Genomic DNA, 25401 nt, shown 5'->3' with positions numbered 1-25401 from the left:
TATTGGGGGGGAGGAGATGATTAGAATTTGAAGGGAAATAAGGTTTTTCCTTTCAAAACCACTTTAGCGGGTCTGAACGGTGCACTTTAGCGGGCGATCTACTTGCTAATGTGCACCCCGCCTGGTTTTGAATGAGGAAGAAGAAGAAGAGTAGCGGCAAGGGAGTGCTCAGCAATGAGTTGAGGGATTCTATGTTTGCTTTCCCCTCTTCGTCAAATCTGGGAGATGAATCCAATGGAACAGTATCAGGGGATGAACGAGAGGAATCTTTTTCTTCAATGATAATGGAAAGCACGGGGCCTAAAGGTGCGAAGAAGAAGATGAGCATGGATGAGATTCTTGCTAAGTCCCGATCGATCTCAGATCCTCTCCAGGTGAGATCTATCTTATCAAAAAAACTAGTGAAATCACCAAGTTTTTGGGCGGATGAGGTTGAAAATTCTTCTTATGAAAATACAAATCTAGATTTAGATGAGGAAACAACGGATGTCCTTACTCAGAATGAATTAAATGTTTTTGATGTTGATAAACGAAGTTCTCCAGTTAATCACTCTGGATCTACTGAGAATACAGATCTGAATGAAATTCTTGTTAAGGATTCTGTTGTACCTGAGATAAATGATGAAGCTGTTAATTCAGAAGATACTGTTAAAAATCAGGTTGATGCTACGAAATCTTTTGCAAGTCTGTTTACTGATAACAGGAAGTTTGGTCAGGGTTTAAATCTGAACTATGTCCCTTCAAACCAAGAAAACACTGCTATATTTTCATTAGAAGATTGGAAAGAAGGAGAAGAATACTGGAGGTATGCTTTAATTGGCCATGTTATTGGTCTCAATGTCAGGTTTAAATCTATGGAAACTTATGTTAATAAGTTGTGGGGGAAAATCTCTATTCCTGAAATTCATCTAATAAAACAAGGTGTGTTTCTGTTTGATTTCCAAACTGAAAAAGCAAATGTGTGATATATTGGAGGGGGGACCTTGGTTCTTTGGTTCAAGGCCTCTGGTTCTTAAACCATGGAATATTGACACTGATATGGAAAAGGTTCAAGACTATAATTATCCTATGTGGGTGCAATTTCCAAACCTGCGGCTGAATCTTTGGAGTCCTACTGGGATTAGTAAAATCGCTAGTCTCATAGGCAATCCTATAACCACAGACAAGCTCACTGCAACAAGGAAAAGATTATCTTATGCTAGAGTGTTATTAGAAGTGAAATTGCCTCTTAAATCTCCCCTCCCTGATCAGCTTGTTATTCAAGGGCCTGATGGAAAGAGCTACACACAAAAGGTGATTTATGAGTTTAAACCAAAGTGGTGTGATACCTGTAAAATTATTGGTCACCTTACTGAGCATTGTAGAAGGAAAAATGGGAAAATGAGATGGATGCCTGTTCATAGAGAAAAAAATATAGAGAAAGCTCCAGTGCCAAATACTGCTGATGGAGTTGCTAAAACAGTTCCTAATATTGAAATAATTGAAGATGAAATTTCTGGAGTAAATTTTGATTCACATGAGCAGAATATTACTGTTGACACTGGGGGATTTGGAATGAATCATGGAAATCAAGCTATTGCTGAATCTTCTTCTGGTGCACGTGCACAGAAGAAATCTGTTGGAAATTCTGGCTCTGGTATACAAATCTCCAGAATTATCAGTTCACCCACTGTCCAGCACTTCTCTTCTCCTGCTGTTAATACTACTGGTTTTACCAGTGTTACAAAGGAGAAATCTGCAAAAAGAAATAGTGGGAAAGTCAATAATCAGGGTTTATCTCAGGTATCACTTTTTTCTCCCTTGGAGCAACAAATACATGATTTTACCCCAGACAGGGGGGGACTAAATTTTTAATGCAATTAGCTATTTGGAATGTTAGAGGATTTAACAAATCCTCTAAGCACATGATGGTGAAGCATTTAATCTTCCAATATAAGCTTCCTCTTGTAGCCCTTTTAGAAACTAAGGTAGCTAGTGGAAAAATTCAATCAATCGCTAATAAAGTAGCCAAAGACTAGAACTGGCTCTCAAATTGTCATCAAGCTAATAATGCCAGGATATGGATACTCTGGAACAGTGACATTCTTTCAGTACAGCTGCTAAGATCTTCAAATCAATTTATGACATGTGCTGTTGAGTCAAAAGACTATAGATTATCATGTATATTCACTGTGGTGTATGCTCTCAATGACAATTCTGGAAGGAAATCTCTTTGGCATGACATTTTGGCATTTAAACAAAATGTTTCCTGTCCTTGGATCATTGGAGGAGATTTCAATACTATTATTGATAACAATGAGAAAATTGGTGGATCTTTAGTTACTGATACAGATACTGAGGATTTCCAGAATTTCATCTCTTCCTGTCAACTTATGCATCTCAAGACTACTGGATGTTTTTTCACTTGGTGCAATAAACAGGATATTGACACAAGAATATGGTGTAGACTTGACAGAGTTCTAGTTAATGAAGACTGGATTCAAAAGTATAACTCAAGCCAAGTTGAGTTCTTGACTCCTAACTGCTCTGATCACTCACCTGGTTTAATCACAATTGAAGATGATCATATTGGAGGTAAAAGGCCTTTCAAGTTTTTCAAGATGTGGATTAGTCATCCTGATTTCCTCTCAACAGTCAGTTCAGGTTAGGACCAGGCCGTTACAGGATATAAGATGTATATATTCCATTCCAAACTCAAGAATCTTAAGCCAGTTTTAAAGGAGTTGAATAAAAGGCATTTCATGAATATTAGTGAGCAAGTATTAAGAGCTAGAAATGATCTTGCTAAGGTTCAGGAGCATATGAGCAATGATCTTCTTAACCCCCTGCTGATTTCAAAAGAGAAAGAATGTCTGGAAAAATATGTAATATTGCTCAATTGTGAAACTTCTTTTTACAGGCAAAAAGCAAATATTAGATGGGGGATATATGGTGACAAATGCACACAATTTTTTCACTCCATTATGAAAGCTAAAAGACACCATAATAGAGTGTTATCTCTCTATACTGATAATGGAGTAAGGATCACTGATATGTCTGATATCATCAAGGAATTCACTGAATATTATCAAAAACTTCTGGGGACTTCAACTCCTGTTGCTATGCCAGATCCTGAAGTAATAGCAAATGGCCCGATCCTTTCTTCAATTCAAAGTAATGAGCTGGGTCTTCCTGTTACAAGAGATGAGATTAAAAATGCTATTTTCTCTATGGCTGATGACAGAGCCCCTGGACCAGATGGTTTCAATGCATCTTTCTACAAAGCGGCTTGGGATATTATCAAAGAGGACCTCTATCTGGCAGTTGAGGAAATTTTCTATTCTTGCAAACTCCTAGGGACTCTTAATTCTACCTCAATCACATTGATTCCTAAGGTACTCAATCCCAAATCTCCATCTGATTTCAGACCAATCTCTTGTTGCAATTGTGTCTATAAGATTATTGCCAAAATCATTGCCTGCAGAATTCAGAAAGTAATGGGTTTTTTAATTAGTGATGCTCAAAGTGCTTTTGTGAAAGGTAGAATTATCTCAAATAATATCTTGCTTGCACATGAGCTTATAAAGCATTATGGGAGAAAACAGTCTTCACCTAGAGCCATCCTCAACATAGACTTGAGAAAAGCCTTTGATACCATTAATTGGAGCTTTATTGAGGCAATGCTGTCAGGTCTGGGATTTCCATCTACTATGATAAACTGGATCATGGAATGCATCACTACCTCAAAATTTTCTCTGTCTCTCAATGGATCTCTCCATGGCTATTTCTACGGGGCTAGAGGTTTAAGACAAGGGGATCCCCTCTCCCCATATCTTTTTGTGCTGGGCATGGAATATCTGTCAAGGAAACTTAATACACTCAAAAATGACAACCAGTTCAAATTTCATCCTAAATGCTCAAGATTGAACATTACACACCTATTCTTTGCAGATGATCTTCTTCTTTTTGGGAAAGCTGATATGAATTCTATTATTAGGCTTTACCAATGTTTGCAACATTTCAGTAGAGTATCAGGACTGGAATCTAATCCCAATAAATGCTCTATATACATGAGTGGTATTGGTGAAAGTTTGAAGCATCAAATCTGCTCATACCTAAACTTTTCTGAAGGTGTATTGCCTGTAAGGTATCTGGGTATGCCTCTCATAACAAAAAGGTTATCTTGGATGGACTGTTCTCCCCTAATCAAGAAAATCTCTGAGCAATTTCAAAACTGGCAAAAGAAGAGGACTTTATCATATGCTGGAAGGCTTCAACTGATAAAATCTGTCATTTTGGGTATTCACATCTACTGGACAAATAATTACATCTTACCTTGTAAAATCCTTAGCAAAATTGATAAGATGTGTTCAGACTTCCTCTGGAATCATAAAATTCCTTTGGTCTCCTGGACAAAGATTTGTCAAGAGGAAAAGTTTGGAGGATTGGGTGTGTTCTCAGCTAGAACTTGGAATTATGCAGCTGCTCTTAGATTGCTGTGGATGATCCATCTTAAGAAGGACCTCTTATGGATTAAATGGGTTCATGAGAACTACTTACAGTCAAACAATATCTGGCAGATTGAAATCAAGCAAAATGCCTCTTGGATGTGGAGACAGCTTTTAAAAGCTAGGAATGTGCTGATTACAAGATTTGGGGATATCAATAATTTGCTAAATATAACTGGTAAAATCTGTGCTGGTGGAAAATTAAAAGTATCATCTGTTTACAGGTTTCTTACTCAATCTGCTCATCAAGTTAAATGGGCCAGTACTGTTTGGAATGCTATTCACTATCCAAAACATTCATTCATCTTATGGCTAGCTGCTCATTCAAGATTATTAACCCAAGATAGATTATGTCGGATGAAGATCCTCAACACAAACCAATGCGTGCTGTGTTCAGGTCATCAGGAAACTGGACGTCACCTATTTTTTGGATGCCAATTCTCAGCTGCTGTTTGGAATTTGGCAATGGAATGGTTGAACTTCAGATGGAGGTCATGTGATTGGGACATTATTATCGACTGGTATAGCTCTAAGCTTAAGAGAAGGAGTTTCTGGGAAAACTTGAAGCGGATGATATTTGCTGCTTCAGTGTATTTTATCTGGCAAGAAAGGAACCTGAGGATTTTTCAAAGAAAATATAAACAGGTTGAAGATTTGTTCAGTGCAATCAAGTTCTCAATCCTTGCAAAGATCATGAATGAAGATTACCCAGCTCATATAAAAGATAGAATCAGAATATTATAATTCAGGTGCATGTATATGTGTGCATGTTTTATAAATGCGCACATTGCATTTTTCTTTTTGAGTTTCAGTCTAACTGACTTTGTCTGATGTATATAAATTCTCACTTGGTAAATGAATACAAATTTTTCATTGACCAAAAAAAAAACCACTTTCTAATCACCATTAATGCCTATAGTATTCCTGCTCTTTCTCCGATGACCAGCTTGAGAGAATGAACCGGTTGCTTGAGGGTATTTTGGTCTACTTATGTTTGAAAGTACACATGAAGAGGCTAAAGGAATTTCAAAATTGCTTTTGGGGGCTTTGCGAGTGTTGAAAAAGGGGGAGGCTCATTATTTTGGGGGTTAGAAGCAAATTTCCCTTGAAATTATCATAATTTTTTATTAGAGGACAATACCACAAATTTTCAAATCATTAGAAAAATGGAATATAATATCAGAAAATTACTCATTAGTTAAATATTATGAATTTTGTTATATATTTTATAGAACTACCATGAATGTCAGCTAACGTACGTTACTAAACCACCTTGAACTTTACGTGCACATAGCTGCATGGGTTTTAGGAATTAACATAAAATTATCAAATAGTTTTCCTATAATATTTGTTTTTATTATTTTGAAAGTTTATGATATTTTCCTCTAATAAAATTAATTTAAATAATTTTATACAAAGCCTTAGCAATTCATGAAAACTAGGTGACATATATTCGTCCTTGAAAATAATCGACTCTGAACCTTATAAAACTTTTTCTAAATTGAGTAGATTGAAATATGATTGAATTTGTGGTATCTATCTCACAATCCTCACAGATGCACTCCTTGTTAACTTTGCAAATTCTTCTTCCAAATGAATGTCCTAATTTGGACAAATAATTCACAGGTTTTTGTATTGATCAAACTCATTAAATTTTGACTATTATTTTCCATCAGAAGATTTACACAAATTTATGACAATATAAACAATTATCTTTTATTTTCGTATCAAGTCTATATTAAACTCACAACAACATCACATGCTCTCTCAATTTCAGTTCTTATGCATACATTTGAGCCTAAGTTTTACCGGGGGACGGCTCACTGCAAGCTTATAATTCATTTCCGCTCAGGCTTAAGCTAATTAAAATAACGAAATAGACAACAAATATTAAAAGAAAAACCTTATGATATTACAATCTTTGTTCTTCTTTTTGCACAATCTCTGAATTTTACGCATTGCCCCCCTTTGTGCCCCTCCTCTTCATTTTCAATCATGAATTGAACCAGTGTTGAATTTCCTTAGTATCCCTTGTACAAAGGCGGCGGTGGCGACGCGTAGCTAGCCCCGATGTTGTCCATCGGTGGGAGCTCGACATCATCAAAATTTAGTGGCGGTGGCGAGCTCGCCGTGGGGGATGGTGATCTTTACTGGTGGTGAGATGAAATGACTGGCGGTGGGTCTGAGGAATACCGATGTGGAGTGAGGCCATCGGGTGGTGTGGTGGTAAGCAGTTTGTGATGGAGTGAGGAGAGCTGGTGGAGGCGCGAGTTAACCATTGGCGCGGGAGAGCTGAACGACGGAGAGGTGGTGATGGTATCGCCGAAGGAAAGAGGTTACTGGAGGTGAGGAGATCGTGATTGTTCAAAACGGGAAGCCTTAGATGGCGTTGTCGGTGAGGGTGCTGGTGCTGACGATGGCGATCGTACTGGTGTTGATGTTGGTGAGGTTACCGGTGCAGACACTGGAGTTGACACTGGTGCGGTCACCGGTGATGACACTGGTGCTGACACCGGTGAATGTACCGGTGCTGACGTTGGTGCACGTACTGGTGCAGTTACCGGTGCTGACACCGGTGAATGTACCGGTGCTGACGTTGGTGCACGTACTGGTGCAGTTACCGGTGCTGACACCGGTGAATGTACCGGTGCTGACGTTGGTGCACGTACTGGTGCAGTTACCGGTGCTGACACCGGTGAATGTACCGGTGCTGACGTTGGACACTGGTGAAGCCACTGGTGCACGTACTGGTGCTGACACTGGTGATCTTACTGGTGCTGCTTTCGGTGCGTAGGATGGTGAAGGCACCGGTGCTGACACTGGTGCCGATGGAGTTGATGATACTGGTGCACGTACTGGTGCTGACATCGGTGAATGTACCGGTGCTGACACTGGTGCACGCACTGGTGCAGCTACAGGTGCTGACACTGGTGCAGCTACCGGTGCTGACACCGGTGAATGTCCTGGTGCTGACACTGGTGAAGCCACTGGTGCAGACACTGGTGATCTTACTGGTGCTGCTTTCGGTGCGTAGGATGGTGAAGGCACCGGTGCTGACACTGGTGCCGATGGAGTTGATGATACTGGTGCACGTACTGGTGCTGACATCGGTGAATGTACCGGTGCTGACACTGGTGCACGCACTGGTGCAGGTACAGGTGCTGACACTGGTGCAGCTACCGGTGCTGACACCGGTGAATGTCCTGGTGCTGACACTGGTGAAGCCACTGGTGCAGACACTGGTGATCTTACTGGTGCTGCTTTCGGTGCGTAGGATGGTGAAGGCACCGGTGCTGACACTGGTGCCGATGGAGTTGATGATACTGGTGCACGTACTGGTGCTGACATCGGTGAATGTACCGGTGCTGACACTGGTGCACGCACTGGTGCAGGTACAGGTGCTGACACTGGTGCAGCTACCGGTGCTGACACCGGTGAATGTCCTGGTGCTGACACTGGTGAAGCCACTGGTGCACGTACGGGTACTGACACAGGTGGTCTTACTGGTGCTGCTTTTGGTGCGTAGGATGGTGAAGGCACCGGTGCTGATACTGATGCCGATGGAGTTGATGATACTGGTGCATGTACTGGTGCAGATACCGGAGCTGTCACTGGAACAGATACTGGTGATGGTACGGGTGCAGATACTGGTGCTGAAACTGATGGGAGAGGCGACTGCATAGAGGGAGGCGGTGGCAGCCGGATGAACTCTTCAGGGGATTCCTTGTGTTGTGGTGACGATGGCGGGAGTACAGGGGCGGTTGGCATCAAATTTTCCGTCGGTGGCGGAGACGCAGTCACTGGAGCCGGCGTTGGTGGTTCTTGGTGTCCCTCTGTTCTTGGTGTTGGTGGAGGAACGGTAGCTGGTGGCGGTGAATGTACTGCCGTGACAGGCGACACTTCTGCTTGAGGCACAGGCGGAGGTGAGAAAACAGGCGGTGCTGGACTTGGTTTCGGGCTGGATGTCACCGGAGCAGGAGCAGGCGCGGGGCTCGATGACTTATGCTGCTTGGGTGATGACTCGTGAGACTTGTGGGACGGCTTATGATGATGTTTATGCTCATGTCCTGGGCCGCTTGGTGCGTGACGATGATGATGGCTCGCGTGGTGTTCAGTGGTTTTGGGGCTTGGGAGTCCCCGGCGTGAAAACTGGCGGCGCGGTTGGGGGTCGCCGTTGGGAGGGTGGTGGGGTGCGTGCAGAGCGTCGGGGCACGCTGGATCGTCGTGGCGGAGACGCGGTCACCGGTGCCGGAAGTGGTGGAGGTTGTGTCGGGCGGGGTGATCCGTTGTCTGCATGGCGCGGTTGGCGGACTAGAAGTACGGCGCTGTCACAGGGGACACTTTGTCAGGTGGGTGGCGACGGAACAATCGTGCTGGAACTTGGTTTTGGACTTGATGTCAGCCGGTGCGAGCTTGGGCGGCTTGGAAGACTTATTCTGCTTCGGTGAGGACTCGTGAGACTTATGAGCCGGCTTACGATGCTTAATGCCTCATGCCTGGGCCGCTTGCGCCGTGGTGAATGCGCTCGGCTAATGCTGCGTTTTGGCCTCGGGGTGCCGCGGATCGGAATGGCGCGCGACGTCGGCCTCGGTCACGTTGGAGCGGCATTGGGCTTGAGTACAGCGCGGTTTCCCTCTGAACTGGTTGGTTTCGGACTCGGATCACCCGGAACCGGTACGGCGTCTGGCTGGCTCGAGCCCGCTCCGCTGCCGCACTTCCACTCCCCAATCGACCGGTCGTGTTCACAAGCACCGGACACAATCTTCCCTGACTTCTGCCCTGGCCGATCGGGCAAACAATTGCTGGTATCATCGAAACTCACTCCGCTCCTGGCGTTAGGCAAGCACTCCTTGGCCTGAACATTGAAAAAGTTGTAGGAAATTGTCAAATTCTTAAGGCTAGGCAACTTGCACAATGACTCAGGCACAGCCCCAGTCAAGCTATTGCTGGCGCAATCAAAATTCTCCACACTGCTGAGCCCATCAAATGTCTTAGGCAAAACCCCAGTTAAGGAATTATATCCCACATCGAACACCGTCACATTTGCCAGCTGCCCAATTTCAGAAGGCAAGCAGCCCACAAGCCCATTGTTCATCATCACAATCTCGTTGAGGGTCGCCCCCATCCTCCCAATGCTGCTCGGGATGCACCCGCCCAGCTTGTTGTTGGCGAGGACCATGACCGACACCGACGAGTTGCCGAAATTCTCCGGCAACGGGGAGTCGAACCGGTTGTCGTTTAAGAACAGCGCGTCCAAATCTTTATCGAACAGCTCGGCAGGCAACGGCCCCTCGAAGTCGTTGAACCGGAGATCCAAGTACTTCAACGCCGGCATGAAAAGAACCACTTTAGGGAACGTCCCGACGAAGCGGTTGTTGCTCACGTCGAACTCGTGGAGGAGCACGAGCTTCGACATGGACTTGGGTATGATACCGCAGAATCTGTTAGAATTGATGTGGAAAACTGCGGCGTCGGTTAAGAGGCCGAGCTCTTTGGGGAGGTAGCCCGCGATGTCAGCTCCGTTTAAGTCGACGCCAGCGACGACATGGGTGGAGTTGTCGAAGAGGGAATCGGCGCAGTAGACGCCCTTGTAGGTGCAGACCTCGGGGCCGACCCAATTGGCGTGAAGTGGAGGGGTCGGAGACATGGCGGACTCCAGGCCTGGAGGCGAGGTAGCGCGCTTGAAGGTTGGGGTTCTTGATTTTGACGTCGATCTCACTCGAACTCGTAGTCGTCGGGGAGGTCTCCGGAGCCCTCCTCGTGCATCTGGCGCGCGGCCGATGAAGGCGGCCGTCGGCGTCCGAGAGGGCGGAGGAGAGAGAAGCGAGGGAGAGCGAGGAACATAAGAAGATGAGGAGGGATAATCGGCCAAAGGCCTCCATGATGGGCGAGGTGATGTGGTTCACCCTGGAGAGCCCAAGGCTGAGGATGTTTGGAGTTCTTGACGAAGGGGAAGAGGGTGCTCATATAGAGGAGGGTAGGGGGAAAGGGTTAATGGTGAAGCTTGATTCGTGGGGTTTGGGTTGAGAGTTGGTGGAGGGGAGAGAGTGGAGGAGGAGGAGGTGGCGGGAGTTTTTTTTGCTTGCCAACGGTATTCTTGTTTCTTGGTTGGAGGTAGAAACGTTAGGAGCGGGAATATTAATTAGCTATATTAATCTTATTTATGGCGACAGCTTCGGTGCTCCGAAAACAAATTTGCGGAGCACCGATGGCATCAATTGTAAATAATTCCGATCATTTCGCTCTCGCAATCTATCTAATGTCTAACTGGAAAATGTTCCTCTTTCTAATGTCACTTTTGTAAATATCTTGAAAACTGATGCCTAACATTTACGCCTAAAAAAATTCATGGCCAATAAGAATAGCACCCCCTTTCCTCTTTAATTCCTCTTAGGGGCTGTTTGGTAACTTTCCTTCATTTTTTAATACCCACTTTCCTTCACTATTTGGTATTTCCCTGACATTCTTAGAAGAGTGTTTCTCGTATTTGTTTCGTCAAAAAACATGAGGGCATAATTATTTTCCATCACTTTCTTTAGCTTGTTTCAAATTAAAAAGACAAGAAATTGGTTGATGTGTGACTTGATTCCCTGATTTTCTAATGTTTGCTCCAAACTAAAAAAATAGAAGAAACCATGGTTGCGGTCACCATGGTGTGCTTACCACACAAATAAGACAAAACTAATTTCAAAATATGATCATTTGAGGGAGGAATTTTAAAACATTTAACGAATTGAGGGTATTATTTTAAATACAATGTAGTAATTTGCAAAATTTATGAAGATTTGATGGACTATTTATGAAGATTTAAGGGAGTAATTCCAAATATTTAACTATTCGAGAAAACATTTAACGAATTGAGGGTATAATTTTAAATATAATGTAGTAATTTGGAAATTTTATAAAGATTTGAGGGACTATTTATGAAGATTTAAGGGAGTAGTTCTAAATCTTTAACTATTCAAGAAAATATTTAACGAATTGAGGGTATAATTTTAAATATAAGGTAGTAATTTTGAAAAATTATAAAGATTTGAGGGACTATTTGTGAATATTTAAGGGAGTAATTCCAAATCTTCAACTATTCAAGAGACTAATTTTAAGTTTTTATGAACCCATTTGTGAGGCTAATTCAAAATATGAACATTTGAGATAGGAAATTGAAAATGATTAAATATTTAAGGGGGTAATTTGCAACGTGTATTGAGATTTTACTTACTAATTTCAAGTAATTATGAACATTTAAGGGGGTAATTCCAAACCTCTAAAGATTTGATAAACTAATATTAAGTTTGATGAAGTAAATTTAAAAATTTTAAAGGATTTGAGGAACTAACAGTAAATAATTATTAATCGACTGACTAATATCAATAATTGTGAGGTTGATTGACTTTTATGAAAATTACCACTACTGTTATGGTGTTCTAGTCGCCAAAGTATGATCATTTACCAGAAACAGATATGTGTCCCTCTACATGCACCGCTCAAATCAGATTGACGGTCAGGACCACGAAGAATCCCGAGTTAGCTGACTCGTCGAGTTGACAACTCCTTAGAACGACTCGAGAGGCGATACTTGTCGATCCTCTTGTCAAAGACGACTCGCTACAAGCTCACTCAACCAATTATTCGACACCATGTGAGGTCGACTCGAAAGGCGTTACTTCTCGGCCAAGCCAAAGGATGACTTTAACCTCGAGTCTTCCCCACTGACAACGCGTTAGTATCAAATTAAATGATTGGTATGCGTCATTATTCCCCTAGCCCCGATAGTCTTCATGACTCATCGGACCACGTCGGCACCATCATGCCTCCGATCACTTCACCTTAAATGCTGAGGTGACCTCTTTTCTACTCGTCGGCCGACACATGTAAAGTAGGTACTGACGCAGCCGCCACCACATACTTGTTTGTCGCCATCCTGTACTCGGTCGAGATTACTGTTCTACCATTTTCCCACCACTATAAAAAGAGGTATTATTCCAAATACCAGGGTAAGTAAGCAATCTCTCAGAATTCCACTACATTGCACTTTAGAACTCACATAGTTCATTACTTTCCCACTCAAGTCCATCCACTGACTTGATCGTCAAAGGAACAACAGGGGAACAAGTCCCTGTCCTCTCATGAATTGCTATTTGTGCAGGCTGAAGCTACCCAACTCAAAACTAGATATTCGAAGAAGTTAGCGGCCCCTAATCAACCTCACCCTCATCATATTATCTGTTTGATTATTAACATCAACTACAAAATAGGGAAACCTGAGATTTCACGGGACTGCTAGTCCCGTGAATTTTGCAGGAACAAAATCTACGGGACTAGTAGTCCTGTTCATTTGCTGGGTGTGCACAAAAATGTGCATATGCATAGTAAACAGGACTACTAGTCCCGTGGAATGTGCAGAAACATAATCCACGAGACTGGTAGTCCTGTGGAATTCCTGAAAACTTGTCTATATTAAGCACTAGAGAGAAAGAAAAAGATGAAAATATCTCACATATATGAATATGATTCTTTGGTCTTGATATTTGCTCATATTTAGATGAAGCTTCTCTTTTGAATTGTGCTCTTGAAATATTTGCTTCACCAACTAGCCTCCGCCTCCATGGATATCATCGTTGTAACTCTTTGTTCCACCCAATCCTCCAACGAAGGCACTAACTTGCTTGATAAATTGTATTCTACACAATATAACTCAATAAGCAATTAGCACAAATAATGGTATTTATAAATTATCATCAAAACAAGAGAACTAACACTTTGCATGGCGGGAGGGAAGGCGGAGGAGGAATACAAAAGACTGCTAGCTAATCGAGAGAGAGTGTGACCAGAACGAGTTGCGACAGAAAAAAAACTAATCACGAACCCTAGAATCGCGTTTGGGGATACGTGGAGAGAAAAGATGCAATTTTCTCTCGTAATCGGCCTCACGACCCACGAAAAGATTTTGGGAAAAAAATCCTAGCTAGTGCCTTCACTTTTTATCACTTTCCTTTTTATTTTTTTGCAAACCAAACACATGCATGTGAAGGAAAATGTAAAATAACACCTTGTGTAGTTTTCTAAGAACCTTTTTCTGTGTTTTTTGAACCAACCAAGCAGCCCCTTACTGACATTGTTAATTTAGCTGACCTTTAATTACTAGTTATTTTTGCCACTATGTCAATAGTCTAATAATCTGTTTCTTCTGTTTTAAATCATCTTCGCCTTTAAATCAAAGATATAATCATTTTCTTTTCTTTTAAATTTTTTCCTTCACTTCACAAAATCAGTTGATTTTTTGAGAGTACGTGGATCTTCCTACTCATTGATTAATTGGAAAGGTTGATTGATTTTGATATGAATTTTTGTTATTTTTGATTTCGTTCATTCTAAGTTCTTCCTCTATGAAATCACTGCTTCGTGTGACTTGACTATTGTTTAGCCATCAATCTAAGAAGCGAAATCATTGCTTGATTGAAATTAAAAAAAAAGAAGTGAAAAATTAGAAGAGGAGGAATTATTTGTATGGATTTGATTCGGGAAGGAAAGGGGATGCACATGAAATGAGTGGATTGGTTTTGCGGGAAATGAGTTCTGTTGGGTATGATGATTTCCAAAGTGATACAAATACCTTCTTACCCTTTTAAATAAAAAATCAAATACAAATATTATAGGAGCACCAAAACAAAACTCTTTATTTATTTATTTATTTATTGGAAACCTTCCAAACGTTTGATAAAATTAAGGGACAAAGTATTTGAAAATATTTATTTGTTTGGGTGATTTTTGTCTTGGATTATAGGCGGAGACGAAATTATGATTTGAATATGCTTTCGGCAGGTTGAGAGGTTAATTAGGAGATGGAATATAGCTAATATTAAGCTAGGGAGTTTTTGCCTTTTTGAAAAAGCCTACTAAAAGTTTCTAAGCTGTTTTCATGTATAGTCTGAGTTTAAAATTCTTAATACATACAATTGTTTTGATGTGTTTTCATGCGTAATCTTAATTTAAATTCTATATATAGAATGTCTATAACTGAACAAAATATAGTAATGGAGTTAATACAAACCAAAATTAGGAATAATTACATCAAAGTTAGTTGGCATCCTGAGCTCCGTCCATGATCTCACTCTATTGGACGACCAGAGTTTTCTAAACCTCCCCACTATCAGATCCGTGGCTTCTCCGCCTGAAGTTATAAATTGTTTATCACTTTTTCCGAGACCCCCTCGTCACATTTTCTTTTCAAAAAGAGCCCATCTTCTTCTTCAACCCCGCGACGGAACCCATCAAGAACCCGACTACCTCCTCTCTATTCTAGCGCCGCCTCGTCCCCACATCAATCAATTCCTATAGCTTCTGTATAGCGGCAACTCCAACAATTAATGACAAATCCGACTAAATCCACGCCGCCTCTAGTTCTGTTCGACGAAGGCCGATCTGACCGAGGATGTCTTGCTTTCTAGCTTCAATCAGCACAGACCACCTGCCGGATCTTGCTTCTCCTCGATCCGGCCGATTGCAGTCCCCGTATTTTTCAAATCCGAATCAGACCCACCATAAATTCACATTCTATAGAAGTCTCGGGTTTATTTTGTTGCGCGCAGCGGAAATTTCGACAGCACTTCGGCAGCACAACAAGAGAGTCAGGTCGCAATAGGAATTCATGTTTCACAAAAGAAACAAGAAACTTAAGCAAAATATATCAACCAAGTGAGATATCAGCTCTTCCTTTCATCAGTTCTAGGACTGACATGTCGAGGGAACCTAAAAGCTATTACAAATCACACAAATAACGAGACAACCAATTTTACGTGGTTCAGCAAATAGCCTACGTCCATGGGGCAAGGAGGGGGAGATCTACTATTAGAGGGAGAGAATACAACTAGGGTTTACAATCACTCAATCTAAACCCTCACATAAGAATCTCAAGCCTCTCACAAAATAATTCCCTCAAAGGGATGCACAAAACCCTAAAAAGCCTCTGCTTTTCTTCCCTTTCTCTTGCTGCGATTTTTCTGTTCCGTAGCCGCAATTAATAAAAAACCAAAAACTCCTTGCGTGCAGCCCTAGGAGAATTGCACGAAGGTATTTATAAAGCTCACATGGGTCTTCGAGTGGGCCTTTCACTTTGTCCGCTAGGCAAAACCAATTCACGTGTTTACTTCTCCACACGCTTCTCTTTCCCCACTGATCTAATCTCGTGGCCCCCCCTACGTGCTCACAATTCTCCACCTCGGCGAAGTTTTCCCAAAACTGAGCCAACACCAACCAAACAAATGTCCCACTTGTTATGTCCAGTACGCCGTGAAACAATTCACGTCAACGGACTCAACCCACAACAAGTCGAGAACCCGACCGAGAGTCCAAACAATCTAACCCCCATCAACTAATCCAAAACCGGCTGCATCTAAAAGACTGCCTACATATCCTCTTGCCCAAGGAATCAAGCCGAACGTAGTTCACCCAAATGGTCGCCAACGGCCTCAACAATCAATATCCTCTTGCCCAAGGAATCAAGCCGAACGTAGTTCACCCAAATGGTCGCCAACGGCCTCAACAATCACGAATATGCAACAAGTTTCGACAATGATCAAACTTGTTGCTCGGAACCACCTTAGTGAGCATATCTACCGGATTATCCTTCGTGTGGACCTTCACTATCTCCACATCTCCATCTTCAAGAACATCCCGAACAAAGTGATAACGAACGTCAATGTGCTTCGTCCTCGCATGAAAAACCTGATTCTTCGCCAAATAGATGGCACTCATGCTATCATAATAAATAGTGACGGACCGCTGCGATATACCAAGTTCCTCCAAAAGTCCTCGAAGCCAAATAGCCTCCTTCACAGCCTCTGTAATCGCCATATACTCTGCCTCCGTCATAGACAAAGCCACCATGGACTGTAAGGTGCATCTTCAACACACCGGCGTACGGGTCAAAGTAAACACATACCCAGTCATAGACCGGCGCTTATCCAAATCTCCGGCATAGTCTGAATCAACATAGCCAATGTACAACTTCCCACCTGTAGTGTCCCGCTCATAAACTAAACCAACATTGAGTGTACATCGAATGTACCTCAAAATCCATTTCACGGCATCCCAATGACCCACTCCTGGATCGTGCATGTATCTTGAAACCATGCTTACCGCCTGTGATAAATCTGGTCTCGTACATACCATCACGTACATCAAGTTCCCAAGCGCGCTTTCATATGGAGTCTTCAACATCAACTCACGATCTTCAACTGATTTTGGTGAAAGACCAGCTGAAAGCTTTAAATGGGCTCCCAAAGGTACACCAACTGTCTTCATATCCATGCTAACATGGAATCACTGTAGAACTTTTTTCAAATAAGCTATCTGTGTCAAACAAATTCTGCCCATCTTCTTATCTCTGCCGATCTCCATCCCTAAAATGCACTTCACCGCACCCAAATCCTTCATCTCAAACTCCTTTGAAAGCTGTGCCTTTAACTCATCTATAACAGATCTGAAAATAGAGGCAACCAACATGTCATCGACATAAAGTAATAAATAGATATACGCACCTCCTTTCAACTTACGAAAATATACGCAAGGATCAAACTGGCTCCTAGTGTACGAATGACCAATCATAAAACCATCGAATCGCCTATACCATCGTCGAGGATACTGCTTCAAACCGTATAGCGATTTCTTCAATCTGCAAACTAATTTTTCCTTCCCTGCAGCTCGGAATCCTCTTCAATCTGCAAACTAATTTTTCCTTCCCTGCAGCTCGGAATCCCAATGGCTGAGTCATATATATTTTTTCATCAAGCCCTGCAGCTCGGAATCCCAATGGCTGAGTCATATATATTTTTTCATCAAGATCACCATGAAGAAATACTATCTTCACATCTAACTGATCTAACTCCAAACCATACTGTGCCACCCAAGCTAGCAAAATCCGAATCGAAGAGTGCTTCACCACTGGAGAGAAAACCTCATTATAGTCAATACATTCCTCCTGTGCATAGCCCTTCGCAACCAACCTAGCTTTGAACCTCAATAGAGTGCCCTCAATGCCCTCCTTCTTCGTGTATACCCACTTGTAACCAATTATCTTCTGTCCCTTTGGAAGCTCAACAAGCTCCCATGTATAGTTCTTATGAAGAGATTCCATCTCCTCCTGCATAGCCTTGGAAGCTCAACAAGCTCCCATGTATAGTTCTTATGAAGAGATTCCATCTCCTCCTGCATAGCCACCTGCCACGAATCGGTCTCCGAACTCTGCTCGGCCTGTCTGAATGTAGTAGGTACCAACTCATCGATACTCTCCACCGGAAGTGCATACGCCACTGTGTCGGCATACCGTGCTGGCATCTGTATATTTCTCCTCTGTCTCCTAACAGCAATAGAATCCTAAACCTGAGCCGTCGGTCCCTGATCCTGCACATCAGTACCCATACCCTCCGTGTCACCGTCGTGTTCGTCTGGCGTCACCTCAGTCGGCACTCTAATGGATACTGTACCATCTGGACAATATGGAGCTGCATCGATCTCCACCACCTACGATATCTCCTCTGTCGGGTCGCTCTCCACCTGATGAGAGCTGGGAAGCTTCAAGATAGAAGCCTCATCAAACGTGACGTCTCTACTCAACACAATCTTTCTATCAACTGGATCCCATAGCTTGTATCCCTTGACACCACGCTTGAATCCTACAAATATAGCATTCCTAGCTCGAGGTTCCAATTTATCTATTCTCACATGATAAAATGCAGGGCACCCAAATACCTTGAGCTGGTTATAATCATGTGCTGGCTCTCCCGACCACATCTCTATAGGGGTCTTCCCCTCAATAGTAGATGAATGTAGCCTATTAATAAGGTAGCTCGCATATGTAAGTACCTCAGCCCAAAAGATCTTTTCCAAACCACTCTGCGACAAAAAGCATCGGATCTTCTCCAATAAAGACCGATTCAACCTCTCTGCCACTCCATTTTGCTGCGGTGTATGACTAACCATGAAGTGTCTCTCTATGCCCTCGTCTCGACATAGCTGCTGAAAGGGGTCTGAAGTATATTAACCACCGTTGTTGGATCGTAACGTCTTGATCTTTCTCCCAGTCTGCAGTTCCAATCTCTTCTTCCACTCCACGAATAAATCTAGGACTTCATTCTTATGTTTTATGGTGTACACCCAACAACGCCTAGAATAGTTATTAACGAACGTGACGAACCAATGTCGATCACCACGTGATGCAATCTTGGTGGGACCCTAAACATCTGTGTGCACGTAGTCCAAGATGCCCCTCGTCCTATGAATAGCAGTCCCGAACTTCACCTTCGTTTTCTTGTCAAGAACACAGTGCTCACAGAACTCCACTTTACCACTCTTGGCTCCCTTCAATATCCCCTGCTTGCACAGCGCCTGCAGTGACTTTTCGCCTGTGTGCCCTAACATATAATGCCAAAGCCTGCTCATGTCCGTCTCTAAAATAGCTGAAGCAACCTAGCCAATCTCGGTGCTCCCCTTAAGATAGTATAAATTTCGACTGCGGACTCCCTTCATTATCACCAAAGATCCCTTAGTAACATTCGCTACAGCATTTTCAAACCTCACCTTGAATCCCTTCGCCTCCAAAGCTCCAACTGAGATAAGATTCTTCTTCAGCTAAGAAACGAATCTCACCTCCTTCAATTCAAGGACTACTCCATCGTGCATCCGAATCCTCACGGTACCTATCCCACAAATACCACAGGATTGATCATTTCCCATGACAACAACACCCCCATCAAGTCTCTCGAACAATGCAAACCAATCTCGCCTAGGGGTCACATGCTAAGTAGTGCCGGAATCAAGCATCCAATCTGATGCATCCACATGGTTCACCTCCGAAGTAACCAGTAGAGAAAAGCACGAATCATCGGAATCATCGCCTTTCGTAATATTCACCTCATTGGCCTTCGGGCACTTTTTCTTGCTATTCTCTTTCTCCTTGAGCTTTAGGCAGTCTCTCTTCCAATATCTCTGCTCCTTGCAGAATGCACATTGGTTCTTTGCTAATTGGTGGCGGCTTCTTGACTTTGACCTCCCTCTATTACCACCTTTCGGATATGGACTTCTACCTCTCGTCGACAAAGTCTCTCTTGAAGTACTAACGTGAGAAGTCTTCTTATTATTCCTCCTCAAATCGTAGTTCGTCAAAGCGGTAGTAACTTCACTATAGCTGATAGAAGATCTCCCATTCAACAGAGTGAGCACAAAGGTGTCATACTCCTCATCCGGTAAGGAGCCCAATAAGATAATTGCCTTGTACTCATCCGAAATCTTCTCATCAACATTTGCCAAGTCCGACAACAACTTAGTATAGTTGTTCACATGCGCCGCTAGTGAGGTGCCTCTGGACATCTGAAATCTGAAGAGTCTTCGCAGCAAGTGCAACCTGTTCTCAACACTCTTCGTGAGATACTTATTGTTGTGAAGAGTCTTCGCAGCAAGTGCAACCTGTTCTCAACACTCTTCGTGAGATACTTATTGTTTAGAATTTCCCACATCTTCATTGCAGACGTCACCCCAATCACATCATATTTTAGTTCCTGTTCCAAGCAGGACCTGATCACCCCACACGCGTTCCTATTCATCTTTTCCCATATCGCCTCATTATATTTAGGTGGTCTCTCGTAGACCATGATGGTCTCTTCCAAATTCTAAGCATTGAGCGCATCCTGTAGGTCGCTCATCCACAACCCAAAGTTGATTTTACCGTCATACTTCACGACACTAATCTTAGTGTTCTGAAAACCAAATTGTATTATACTCACCATCGACTTGCCGCTTTCACCTTTTTTCTCCCATTGCAAACTAACTCCAAATTGTAGAGAAAGAACAAATTTGATAGAAATTAGGAACCACTCAACTGAACCCTAGATCAGATTCTAAATAGATCTCCTATCCACACGAGGAAAGCAAAATCTCCAACGTCAACTCCTAATGCTATCACCACCGAAGCCTAGAACTCTAAGAACCAAGCTTCACACAAGAATCTTCCTCCACCAAACTCCAAAACCCTAGATCTAAAATCTAGGTTCATCAACATTTGCCAAGTCCGACAACAACTTAGTATAGTTGTTCACATGCGCCGCTAGTGAGGTGCCTCTGGACATCTAAAATCTGAAGAGTCTTCGCAGCAAGTGCAACCTGTTCTCAACACTCTTCGTGAGATACTTATTGTTTAGAATTTTCCACATCTTCATTGCAGACGTCACCCCAATCACATCATATTTTAGTTCCTGTTCCAAGCAGGACCTGATCACCCCATACACGTTCCTATTCATCTTTTTCCATATCGCCTCATCATATTTAGGTGGCCTCTCATAGACCATGATGGTCTCTTCCAAATTCTAAGCATTGAGCGCATCTTGTACGTCGCTCATCCACAACCCAAAATTGATTTTGCCGTCATACTTCACCACACTAATCTTAGTATTCTGAAAACCAACTTGTATTGTACTCGCCATCGACTTGCTGCTTTCACCTTTTTTCTCCCATTGCAAACTAACTCTAAATTATAGAGAAAGAACAAATTTGATAGAAATTAGGAACCACCCAACTGAACCATAGATCGGATTCTAAATAGATCTCCTATCCACACGAGGAAAGCGAAATCTCCAACGACAACTCCTAATACTATCACCACCGAAGCCTAAAACTCTAAGAACCAAGCTTCATACAAGAATCTTCCTCCACCAAACTCCAAAACCCTAGATCTAAAATCTGGGCTCTGATACCACTTGTTGCGCGCAGCAAAAATTTCGGCAGCACTTCGGTAGCACAACAAGAGAGTCAGGTCGTAATAGGAAATCCTGTTTCACAAAGAAAACAAAAACCCTAAACAAAATATCTCAACCAAGTGAGATATCAGCTCTTTCTCTCATCAGTTCTAGGACTGACCTGTCGAGGGAACCTAAAAGCTATTACAAATCACACAAATAGCGAGACAACCAATTTTACATGGTTCGACAAATAGTCTACGTCCACGGGGCAAGGAGAGGGGAGATCTACTATTAGAGGGAGAGAATATAACTAGGGTTTATAATCACTCAATCTAAACCCTCACACAAGAATCTCAAGCCTCTCACAAAATAACTCCCTCAAAGGGATGAACAAAACCCTAAAAAGCCTCTGCTTTTCTTCCCTTTCTCTTGCTGTGATTTTTCTGTTTCGCAGCCGCAATTAATAAAAAACCAAAAAATCCTTGCGTACAGCCCTAGGAGAATTGCACGAAGGTATTTATAAAGCTCACATGGGTCTTCAGGTGGGCCTTTCACTTTGTCCGCTAGGCGAAACCAATTCACGCGTTTACTTCTCCATGCGCTTCTCTTTGCCCACTGATCTAATCTCGTGGTCCCCCCACGTGCTCACATATTTATTTCATTTATTTTAGTTTTCTTTGTTTTGCTAATCTCTTAGTACTGTTGGATATACGTTATTCTAATACATTTTTTTTAAAATCACGATTCTAGTTATCTTCCAAATGGTGAGTAAATTGGTTCTAAGTGAGTTGGCAAAGATCAATAAATTTAATGGTAACAAGTACGATACACGGTACAGAAAATTATATGTGATCTTATACATGAAAGTATAGACGATATGTCGTCGAAACTAGTGCTTCTACTTTAACTAATACCTCCACTGTTGAGGAGAAGAAGGAGTTTGAGGAATGAAAGTTGAAAGACAAAAATGCAAAAAGCTTTATGCTAATGTTCATGAAAGATAATTTAATTTGGTTAAAATTTTTGAAACTCGTAAAGCTTCCATCGATAAGTGGTAAATTAATAAAAGATAAATACAACACTGTCTCGGAAGTTAATATTCAACTTCTCATATGCAAGAGAGACAATGTTATAGGACATATAAACAGAATAATTGTCATGGCTATAAACTTATCTATTATTAAAACCAAAATCCAAGAAACAATGCAAGTGACAACTATATTGAATAGTCTATCACCTTTTCTTACTGTAGCTACCACTACATTAAAAATAAAACCTACCATTAAATCTGTTACAGATTTGCCAATGCACTTAACTATAGAACAAGATTTAATAGCCAGTATGAAGGAATCAGAACTAAATATGGTGCAACAGAAAATAAACCATGTGTACCAGAGGCAACAAATTGAAAGAAATGGAAATTCCAGACCTAATAAACAACAACCTACAGGTCCAAAATCTCATCAATTTAAGAAGAAGGTATCCCGTAGAGACAACTACACTTGTGAAAATTTTAAACATTTCAGATCCAATTGTCCACAAAGAAAAATGTATGAGAGTAAGGTAGGCTACAAGCCAGGAAGTGCTAGCAAGAGAGAATTTGTCGGCGTAACAGAGTGCAATGCTGTGATGACAGACATTAATAGTTGGTGGATCGACTCCGATGTGACTAAACATATTGCAAAGAATAAGAATGAAGTCACAAAATTCACCAAGTTGAAGAAAGGATAACGGTGGATCTATATGGGAAACAATATCTATCTCGATGTATAAGGTATTGATTCGTATAGATTGAATCTTAGGGATAGCATTCTCGTCCTCAAAGATATGTTCCATGCGCTCGGAATTAATTCAGGGCAATCTGATCTTTATTCCCAGCTTGATAAAGAAAGGACTGAAAATTAGGTTTACAATAACTGGGTTTCTATAAGGAAAAATAAAAAAGTGTATGCTATGAAAAAATATGTACCCAAGCATGAATTGTGCATCCTTCCAGTAGTTTATAATAATTCTGGTTATAAAACTTTGATTTAAACTACATGTCATGTTATATTTTTAAATTTGAATTGTAGCATTCTAGACTAAGACATACTATTTTTTCAAAAATATATCAGATTACGAAAATGAACTTATTATTTGGATCGTCTAATGTTCAATTGGCACTATGTAAATATTATTTAACTGGTAAAATGACTAGGAAATATTTTATTGGCAGACAGAGAGCAATGAATTTTTAAGGTTGATATACTCAGATATTTGTGGTCCCTTATTTGCTACAGCTCATTATAATAAATAATATTTTATTACCTACATAGATGATTATTCTAAGTTTACATATGTCTATCTTATCTTTAAAAAAATTAAAATTTTTTGAAATGTTTTAAGAGATATAAGACAGAAGAAGTTGTAAACTAACTTGGAAGGAATATCAAAATATTGAGATCTGAGAGGTCGAGAATATAACTCCAAATAATTTAAGAGTTATTATATTCAGCATAAAATTAAAAGGCATACAACAATATTGTATATGCCACAACAGAATGATGTAGCTGAAAGAAAGAATAGAGTATTACTGAATGTAGTTAGATGCCTGTTATCTCATTTAGAACTCTCCAAAAAATTTTGAGGAGAAATATTATGAACTGCAAACTATATTTCAAATAAAGTTCCCACCAAATCAGTTGCATCTACACATTAATTATAAGTTATGAACTGGGATGAAATTAGATTTGAGTCATCTTAGAAAATGGAGATGTAAAGCACATGTTCTCATTCCGAGTCAACTTAGAGATTAGTTGGATTTTAGAACATTGAAGTGTAGATTCATAGTGCTTTTAGAAGAATCAAAATGTTATAGGTTCCATAATGAAGAAAGAGGGGTCTTTAAAAGTAGAAATGTCGCATTTCTAGAGAATCTAGAGGAAGAGAAACAAGTTTAAGAGGAAACAAAACTTCTAACTGTAATAGATGATTATTACATCCTACTAGTGATCCTAATATTATGAATGAATCCAACCTTGAAAATAATGAAACACTTATGAAAAACGATGAATCTCAAAATATAGGTGTTTTAGGAAAAATGTCAAGAACATAACCTGTATGGATGGATGATTTCTATTTGTATTCACGTGAACCATCTTGTTTCTTAGTAGATGCAAATATAGAAGAATGGGGTCTCTTAAACTTCGTTGATATGATAAAATTGCATGAATTAGATTTGTGGCTAGAAGCCATGAGAGAAAAACTTGATTTTATAGAAAAGAATTTGGAATCTAAATAATCTATTAAAAATAGAAAAATCATAGGATGCAAATGGCTGCTAAAAAAACACGGTGTTGATGGATCTATTGATAAATTCAAAATACGGTTAGTTGCTAAGGGTAACTACGAGAAGGCAGAAATATATTTTTAGGAGATGCATTTTCTTATAGCTAAATTTGCATCCATTACAATTATTTTGGCTATAGTTGCATATATTGATTTGGGATTATTCCAAATGGACGTTAAAATAGTGTTCCTCAATGGAGAGCTGAAAGAAGTGACACATATGCAATAATCTAAATGTTTTTAGGTAAAAAAATAGGAATATAAAGTTTACAAGTTAATAAAATCCCTATATGATTTAAAACAATCTTCTAGATAATGGTATCCCAAGTTTCATGATGCAATCACTAAACTTAGATTTGGTTAGAACAAATTAGACAATTACACATATATCTTGAAAATTTGGAGCAAGTTTACTATATTATCTTTATATGTGGATGATATATTACTCGTCGGAAATGGCATGGAAATATTGAACAAAACCAAGTCATATCTCAGTGAAAAGTTTGAGATGAAAGACATGGGAAATGCATCATATATTCTTGAAATTCAAATAATCTGAGATAGAAAGTCTAGAATGTTAAGTTTAATCCAAGAAAAATATTTAAAATCAGTAAAAGATCTAGAATGGAGAATTCTAATACTGCACCAACTCCGTTAGTTATGCAAAATAGATTGTGTAAAGACCAAAGTCATGGAGAAGGGCATAAACAATCAGATATTCCTTATGCTCAAGTAGCGTGAAGCTTGATGTATGCAATGTTGTGCACTAGACATGATTTAGCTTATGTTGCAAGTTTGGTTAGCCCGTATCAAAGTAATCGAGGACCATTGGGAAACTTTTAAAAGGATTATGAAGT

The 25401-nt window shown here is 41.0% G+C and overlaps 2 protein-coding genes across 2 annotated transcripts; one reads left to right on the top strand and one right to left on the bottom strand.

The window, feature by feature from the left end:
• LOC109830781 lies at positions 1039-2648 on the top strand. The gene is made up of 2 exons (XM_020398149.1): positions 1039-1782; positions 2097-2648. The coding sequence occupies exons 1-2, from the start codon at positions 1039-1041 to the stop codon at positions 2646-2648; spliced, it is 1296 nt and encodes a 431-aa protein (XP_020253738.1).
• On the bottom strand, positions 6190-10472 carry LOC109830780 (pollen-specific leucine-rich repeat extensin-like protein 3). The gene is given in 6 exon segments (XM_020398148.1): positions 6190-6632; positions 6681-6779; positions 6868-8701; positions 9234-10111; positions 10113-10205; positions 10207-10472. Coding segments are annotated over 6 exon segments (3276 nt in total). The 5' UTR covers positions 10455-10472; the 3' UTR covers positions 6190-6508.

Source organism: Asparagus officinalis, chromosome 2 (genome assembly GCF_001876935.1).
Source record: "Asparagus officinalis chromosome 2, Aspof.V1, whole genome shotgun sequence".
In the NCBI taxonomy this organism is placed as follows: Eukaryota; Viridiplantae; Streptophyta; class Magnoliopsida; order Asparagales; family Asparagaceae; genus Asparagus; species Asparagus officinalis.
This window is presented reverse-complemented; position numbering and strand designations above follow the sequence as displayed.

What these genes read in the sequence shown, in the direction of transcription:
- LOC109830781 (XM_020398149.1), top strand. Translation starts at nt 1,039, where the DNA reads ATGGAAAAGGTTCAAGACTATAATTATCCTATGTGGGTGCAATTTCCA. An exon ending in ATAATCAGGGTTTATCTCAG is followed by an intron (nt 1,783 to 2,096) that starts GTATCACTTTTT and finishes CTTTCAGTACAG; the next exon opens with CTGCTAAGATCTTCAAATCA.